This window comes from Lolium rigidum, chromosome 4 (assembly GCF_022539505.1).
Source record: "Lolium rigidum isolate FL_2022 chromosome 4, APGP_CSIRO_Lrig_0.1, whole genome shotgun sequence".
NCBI classification, from domain to species: domain Eukaryota; kingdom Viridiplantae; phylum Streptophyta; class Magnoliopsida; order Poales; family Poaceae; genus Lolium; species Lolium rigidum.
Window position 1 is genome coordinate 270,769,332 of NC_061511.1, and position 7,797 is coordinate 270,777,128.

General features: G+C 44.9%; 1 protein-coding gene across 1 annotated transcript; it reads right to left on the minus strand.

Annotated features, from left to right (window-relative positions):
• Positions 1-5,784: 5,784 nt before the first annotated feature.
• Positions 5,785-7,136, minus strand: LOC124650571 (probable carbohydrate esterase At4g34215). Its single transcript, XM_047190082.1, has 2 exons — positions 6,642-7,136; positions 5,785-5,989 (listed from the first exon to the last, which is right to left on the minus strand). Exons 1-2 carry the CDS (start codon positions 7,119-7,121, stop codon positions 5,786-5,788), a joined length of 684 nt encoding a protein of 227 aa, XP_047046038.1. The 5' UTR covers positions 7,122-7,136; the 3' UTR covers position 5,785.
• Between the last annotated feature and the right edge of the window lie 661 nt (positions 7,137-7,797).

Consider the following 7,797-nt stretch of genomic DNA (forward strand, 5'->3'; position numbering starts at 1 on the left):
GTATTCAAATACAACATTTTAATTTATGCATGTACCTTGGGGAGCTTCCTCATTTGATTTAGAGCACTATCTTGTGGTGATCATTATAGTTTGATTCACTTGGTATCTTTTGTTTTTGAATGATATTTTGGGAGTGATGATTCCATGTTTGTGCACTTTATACTCCAATGCAAGTTGTCTAGTTTTGTGCACAAACCTTGGGGAGCTTCCTCATTTTATTTAGAGTAATATTCTTGATCTTATCATAATATCTATCTTTCTTTTGGTATCTTCTTTGTGGTTCATTTGGTTGCTTGCTTCATTTGTTGAAGCTTCTAGACTTTGTTATCTTTTTGCAATCTTTGATCCTATCTATAGTGTGATTCCTTCCGAATATTCGTCATTGGATATGTGCATTTGATTCCACTCAAATTATGAGAAATGCACACGCTATGGAGGAACTCTCACTATATTGGCCTTCTAAATTTTTCACCCATTTCGGCAATTGGTGCCAATGGGGGAGAAGTTTGGAGGGTTTAAGGGAATTTGTTTATGTCTTTGCTTTGTGCTTAAGCATGTGCCTTTATTGCATTGCATCTTGTTGCTTTGCATAGTTGAATATTTAGAGGGAACTCCACTAGGCTTTGAATGCCAATATATGCAATGAAAGTCAAGATCATTCACACATGCATATATTATGGGGGAGTTTGCTCTATATATTCAACTTATTTGTTACTTAAATTCCTTATATAAACCCTCTCAAAGAGATTGTCATCAATTACCAAAATGGGGGAGATTGAAAGTGCATGGAGCCCCCATGTGTGGTTTTGGTAATTAATGACAATCCCTATGGACTAATGTTTGCATTGAGTTATATTTGTAGGAGTTGTCCATAGGCAATTCTTGAACCATATGTTGGCTTCAAGGTTGCAATAAGAAGAAATTGATGAAGGATATCAAGTGTCAAGTATGTCTTGAAGATGAAGATGAAGTGAGCCCTCAAGTTACTTTAAGACATCAACATGATGAAGAATGAAGAAATGAAGTGCAAGTTCAAGATGAGCCAACTCGAAGAGTTCATAAGCTTGAATCTTGCCATGGAGAAATGATGTGCAAGTTCAAGATGAGCCATCTCGAAGAGGTCCTTTGCTTGAGTCTTGCCATCCACATGGTGGTCATGGTTATGTGAAGATGCGCCAAGAAGAAGCTCTCCCATGGTGGATTATGGGGGAGCAATCCACAAGACTTCGTCAAGCAAGCACAAGCAAGAAAGGCGTTCCATCTTGTTGAGGTCAAGATCGTCGTCATCGAGCTCAAGTGGAATGTGCAAGTATAAGGTTTGCTCTTGATAGGGTTTCTTTCTCACCGGTCTCATAGTGTAGTTGGAGACCGGTTTATAGTTTAGTTGCCGTACTATCAAGAGGGCTCGCGAGTGAGTAACTCGATCGTATCGTTCGGAGAGAGCTCAAACCTTTGCATCCTTGCATCATCTTTCTTGGTTGTTATTTGGACCTTATCCATGTGATGTTTTAGAGCTTGTGCTTATTCTCATGACAAGCTCTAGTTCATCGAAAACGGATTTCGCATAGATCACTTGTTGCGTTTTCGAGTTTGGTTCATCATCTTACTTGGTTTTATTTGGATCTTATCCATGTGATGTTTTAGAGCTTGTGCTTATTCTCATGACAAGCTCTAGTTCATTGAGAATGGTTTTTCCATGGGCAACTTGTTGCATTTTCAAGATTGGAGGTTTTAACGGTATGTCTTTTTGAGATAGGTCAAACCTTTCATCATTTGTTTCTATCCTCCTTTGCTGGACTATGATGTTTCTATGCATATTGTTGTAGAGCTCGTTGTTGTGATTTCAACGAGCCCAAGATCATCAAAATCGGAGTCCGGATGCAAAAGTTATGCCCGTTTTAGTTTTGGTGTTTCTGCAGTTTGCTTAGGCCGGATATTTCGGAAATATCCGGGCCGGATTATCCGGGCCGGATATTTGGGAAATATCCGGCCCCCTCGAAATCGGCTAAGGACCTGCGGATTTGCTGCTCAGTATAGGGGCCGGACATTTGCCCGGATATTGTCCCGGTTTTGTCCCAGGGCCGGATTATCCGGGCCGGACATTTCGGAAATATCCGGCCCCTCGAAAAATGGCTAAGGACCTGAAGAAAAGCAAGTCTGATGTGAGGCCGGACATTTGGCCGGATTTTTACCAGGTTTTGTCCCTGAGGCCGGATTATCCGCGGGGGGGGGGGGGGATTATCCGGCCCCAACTTAGGCCGGAATATCCGGCCCTGTTTTTGCCCAACGGCTCGATTTTCTTGGGGGTATAAATACCCCCTTCTTCCTCCTTGGGCTGGGGCTTCTCTCACTCTCTCTCTCCTCCATTGTTGAACTAGATAAGCTTGCACTATCTCTCAATCCCTCCATGATTCTTGCCCCCATTTGAGGGAAAAGAGAGAGGAGATCTAGATCTACATTTCTACCAATCAAATCCATCTCTTTGTGAGTGGAACTCTCTAGATCTAGATCTTGGTGTTCTTGTGAATTCTTTTGTTCTTCCTATCTTATTCCCCCAATAGCTTTTGTAGCTTTGTTGGAATTTGAGAGAGAAGGACTTGAGCATCTTTGTGGTGTTCTTGCCATTGCATTTGGTGCATCGGTTTGAGTTCTCCACGGTGATTCGTGGAGGTGAAAGCAAGAAAGTTGTTACTCTTGGGTTCTTGGAACCCTAGACGGATTCTACGCCTTTGTGGCGATTTGTTGGGAGCCTCCAATTAAGTTGTGGATGTGTGCCCCAATCTTTGTGTAAGGCCCGGTTTCCGCCTCGAAGGAAATCCCTTAGTGGAACCGTGACCTAGGCCTTTGTGGCGAGGGTCACCGGAGATTTAGGTGAGGCGCCTTCGTGGCGTTCGGTGTGTGGTGTGAGTACCGCATCTTGGGGTGAGGCCTTTGTGGCGTTGGTGTGCATCGAGCAACCACACCTCAAGGTGAGCCTCTTGTGGCGTTCGGGAGCACTAAGCAACCGCACCTCTCCACCGGAGATTAGCACTAGCAAGAGTGTGAACTCCGGGATAAATCATCGTCTCCCGCGTGCCTCGGTTATCTCTATACCCGAGCTCTTTACTTATGCACTTTACCTTGTGATAGCCATCGTGCTTGAAGTTATATATATCTTGCTATCACATACTTGCTTGTATTGCTTAGCATAAGTTGTTGGTGCACATAGGTGAACCTTTGCTTAGAATAAGTTGTTGGTGCACATAGGTGAACAATAGTATATAGGTTTTGGGCTTGACAAAGTAAACGCTAGTTTTATTCCGCATTTGTTAAGCCCATCTCGTAAAAGTTTTAAATCGCCTATTCACCCCCCCCCTCTAGGCGGCATCTGTGTCCTTTCACCCCCGTGTTTGTCCGGTTAGTTTTTATTTAACTTCTGTTTTTTCCGTAGGGTGGCAAAAGCAGGACTCGCTTTGTCCCGTGAACCACAAGTATTAGTACAAATTGTAATAGATGCCCTGATTCTACATCCACATAGTTTGAATTATTCAAACTCCAATCCCCCCTAACGATACCGCTTGGAGCCCCAGTTTTTTGGGTTCCTGCTTAATTTTATTTTTCTTCAAAAAATGAACTTTTTCCAAATTTTGAATATATTTTTTATATGAAAAAGGTCAAATAGGCGTCCATCAATGGGGGCATGGTCGAGGATGAACTGGATAATGTTTGAGTTTATTTCCGTTTTGCTGTTTTTTCTTAGCTTAAGGCACGGAGAGCGTGCGGGAGTGGGGTTTTTTCCCGCGGTGTGGGAGCAGGACGTATTACCCACCAGACATCACCTCTAGCCATTTAATATAGTAGATATTCAATTTAACACCAATCCATGTGCGTCTCAACGCCCAACCACCATCCAGGGCCGCCACCCTGACATCCGCTACCCTCGACCACAGAGCCATCTACTTAACCGACGTGAACCCATCGCATCGCAAGGGTCTAGAGCTCGCGTCCGCCACCTGTCGTCCGCCCTCGATAGAGCTTAGGTTTTCACCCAGGAGATTTGAGGCGGTCTTCGTTCTAAAAAAAAGCAGCAGCCAATTCTCAAAAAATATAACATAAATTGCCAGGAGTATGTAGGCTACATGTCCATTTTTCGTGTGTGGGAGGATCAGTCCGTTGCACCCTGATCAAATTAAGATGATGTGCATGATTTATTTTTCTTCACTGGCAAAGGCCGCTTCATAATGGTAGACTAAGATATAGTCCAGGATTTTATACTTGGTCCATGAACCAATCCCGACACAGCTAATGTGATCAACGAACAAACATAGAATTTGGACGAAGTACAAGCAAAGTTAAAAAGATTGTCGATTACTCTTTGCACTGATTTTACATACACTAGAGTTAGTCAGGTTTACAAAAGAAAACAAAATGTGTATGACCACTTTGGGGAATTTTCTTGAATGTATGTATAGACCTGAAATAATGACCTTCTGTCGGTCAGTATGTTGGTATAGTATTATGTGCACAGAGCCAGCAGGTGGCTTTCTTCATCTTCACCTCCTCTGTTTGATTATATAAGAATACGTGTGTATGGCTCCCTCCAAAGTAAAACGAAGCAACAAGCCAACATAGTTTGCAGCCACCATGGTGCAGGGGTTCGAGGATGCGCATACCCTAGTACCCCAGAGAAAAAAACAAGGGAGCAATAAATAAGCTGCTAAGAACAGACCAGAGAATTAATTTGTAGTACCAGCCTCAATCTAGTTTCATAGTAATTGGCTACAAAATTACTGTAACTTTTAATGCATGTGATCTTTTCTTTAGATGACTTTCATCTTCCCACAAATGAGTCCACATCCTGTGTTGATACATATATTTGCAATCTTTTCTGGATCCGCACTTGGATCAAGGTGAGAAACATTACTAGCATCACCATTACCAAGTGCAAGCTACTCTTCGAAACTCTGATAGTCAGCTGTAACATGGAGAGAGAGTGAGAGAGAGAGAGTACTTACTCTGGCCTTGACATCACATTAAGATAAGTAATCCATGACATACGTGACAGCAATCAGTTGCACAGTTGGGTCACATGGCAGATCTCAATATTGCACAGCTATTGCGTACCGGGACCATTGGATTTGCATATTTTTTTGTTAACAATATTGGGAAGATTACAATGCTAAAGCTTGTTCTTCAATTTATCTTCAAATTTTCACAACCTCAATTTTTTCTACATAAAACTAAACAATGTATCTCAACGAAACTAAATTTCTAACACACATAATTTGAAAAGAAAAATGACATGGACAGTTGCACAATAAGTTCTTAAGGGGTTCTTAGCATTCCATTTCTATGTGAAAAAAAAGGACAGGACCTACTGTGGAGTCTGAACTTAATTTCATTACCCCTATATTTCTTCGGATGGTTTGATTGGCTTTATATATGCGCTTGACATCGTTTAACAAGGCCTTTTCAGTTCCTGCAACTAATGGTGAAGCTCCATTCATGTGTATACCAATTGGCCAAAAGAAAAATCATTGATCATAACGGCGAAGCTCCACATGCTTATCATTCTCGAACGCAATTGGCAAAAAATGGAGAAATTTCCATCAAGAAACAGCGACTCTAGTGGCTGTCCAAACTCATTTGCATTGATCATAAAGAACTTGGGATGGATTAAAATGGCATGTTTATACCAATCCAATTGAAGAATTGTAAGAATGCTGCTCAAATAAGAGTTCAGAGGAGAAACTAAACCAACATGGACAACAATTAAAAGAAATGGATCTCTTAAGTACTACTACTACTAGTGTGTGGATGTACCATAAGTCAAATAGGACTGAGCCAGCATATGTCCGAGCTGGACCTGAGCCTGAGTATTAAGATGCAGATGGCCATCTTGGAACGGCAACCCCATGGCGTCGACAAACCTCACGTTCCGAAGCTTCAATCCTTTCTGAGCTTCCCTCACGACTTCGGTATACTGGCCAAGCCCTGACGCCAGCCCAACCTGAAACATCGAAAAGGGCGAATTGTAAGAAGTGAGCCCTGATGCGTCGTTACTGTCTGCAGCTAGTACCTTTGGCAAATGCTACGGTTAACTGCTGGACTTGAGGTTAACACAATATACACATTAACCTTGCTGCTCTGCATGCTACAAGTGGTGTCTACTTATAAGGTTGCGCTTCTTCAGTTCCTTGTATGGATGGCAGCAATAAAATCTTACGTGCACAGATCTTGAAATGGCACACTATTTCCATAGTCATCCGAGGTGATTATTTGACAGAAATGTCCATTACCCATGGCATACTGCGCCCAAACGAATCATCAATCCTAAGCCAGCGACTAGTGCCAACTCTGCTCTGTATGAACCGCCCACTACAGAAAAGAAGAAGGAAAAAGACTGGTGTTCTTTGCTTCTGAGGGAAAGAAAGATCTCCTCCACCAACCATGCCCAGGTGACAAGCAAAGGTACTAGTAGTCCTGTCCCTCCACTAAGAATGTCAATTATTCTCTATCCAAATCGTGCAGATCTATCAAGCAAATGCTCCCACCAGACCTGCCGTCTGCCGAACTACTCATTCCTACGATCGGCAGGCCACCAACCAAGAACGAACTGACGACAGTTGACTAGTAAGGAGGAAGAAGGAAATTGAATTGACCTGGATGAGGAGGAGGTGCGGCATGGCGAGGTCGACGCGTAGCTCACGGACAAGCATCCCCATCCGGCGCGCGTACTCGTTGGCGTCGGCCCAGCGCACGGTGTCGCTCTCCCCCTGGTACCAGAGCACGGCCCCGATCCGGCCCCCCGTCTCGACGGCGACCCTGGCCCGCCGCACCATGTCCTCGTAGAGCTCCGACCCCTTGGCCCACTCCGCCATCCGCGTGCCGCCGACGGCGCAGGGAACGAGGCCGAGCACCTCCCCGGGCGAGACGGAGGAGCGGAGGAGGGCGTTGGCGAAGGCCATGCCGGGGCCGACCCCGCAGGTGTGGTTGCCGTCGATGCCCTGGTGCAGCGGCTCGCGGGCCTGCTCCCAGCGCAGCGCGGGGGAGAGGCGGAGGATGGACGGGGACGGGGAGCAGTCCGGGGACGGGACGTGGCCGTCCCAGTGCGTGCCGACGACGCCGCCGCGGCCCGCCATGTTGGACTGGCCGGCCAGGATGAAGATGAGCTTGTTGGACGGCGGCACGTCGGCGGCCGCGTGCCGGACCGCGGCGGAGGCGACGAGGCAGAGGAGGGCGAGGAGGAGAGGGGGAGCCATGGCTGGCTTGCAATGCGGTGAGCGGTGGCAACGTTCGAGGTTGAGAGGAGAATGAATTTTGAATCGCGTCTCGACGAGGAGGGACAAGAGTCTTCTTCGCTTCTTGAGGAGCGGGGCAAAGTGTTGTGCGGTTGGTGGACCAGAGTCAAAGAACATTTCAGTGAGATTAAGTGAGATCGACTGTTATTTAATTCAGGCGTGCACGCTGTATAGATCAGGGCCGTCTGATTCAGATCCCGTCCAGATCCAGCACGTGCATGCAGGTCCCTCTCAGCAAAAAAGAAAGTGGTTCACAGGTTCTAGCATTAAATTAAACTAGATGATACCCCGCGCGTTGCTGCGGAATCATTAGCTGATCGTATAAGAAAAAAAATGTGTGGTTTGTGAGAGAGTATTAGAAAATTTGAAATTTAATTGAGATGAATTTGAGGGACGCAAATTAACAAAAGAAAACACCATTGTACTTGAGCTGAAAAGGCTCGTATATTTTCTCCAGAAGAATAATGAATCAACCAATTCTTCAACTTAATTGATACGTCATTAGAATATCTTTTGG

Bases quoted from the DNA above. Each gene is read 5' to 3' on its own strand.
- LOC124650571 (XM_047190082.1), bottom strand. From the start codon at position 7,121: ATGGCGGGCCGCGGCGGCGTCGTCGGCACGCACTGGGACGGCCACGTC. The intron at 5,990-6,641 runs GTCAATTCAATT...TCGATGTTTCAG, and splicing joins CGCACCTCCTCCTCATCCAG to GTTGGGCTGGCGTCAGGGCT.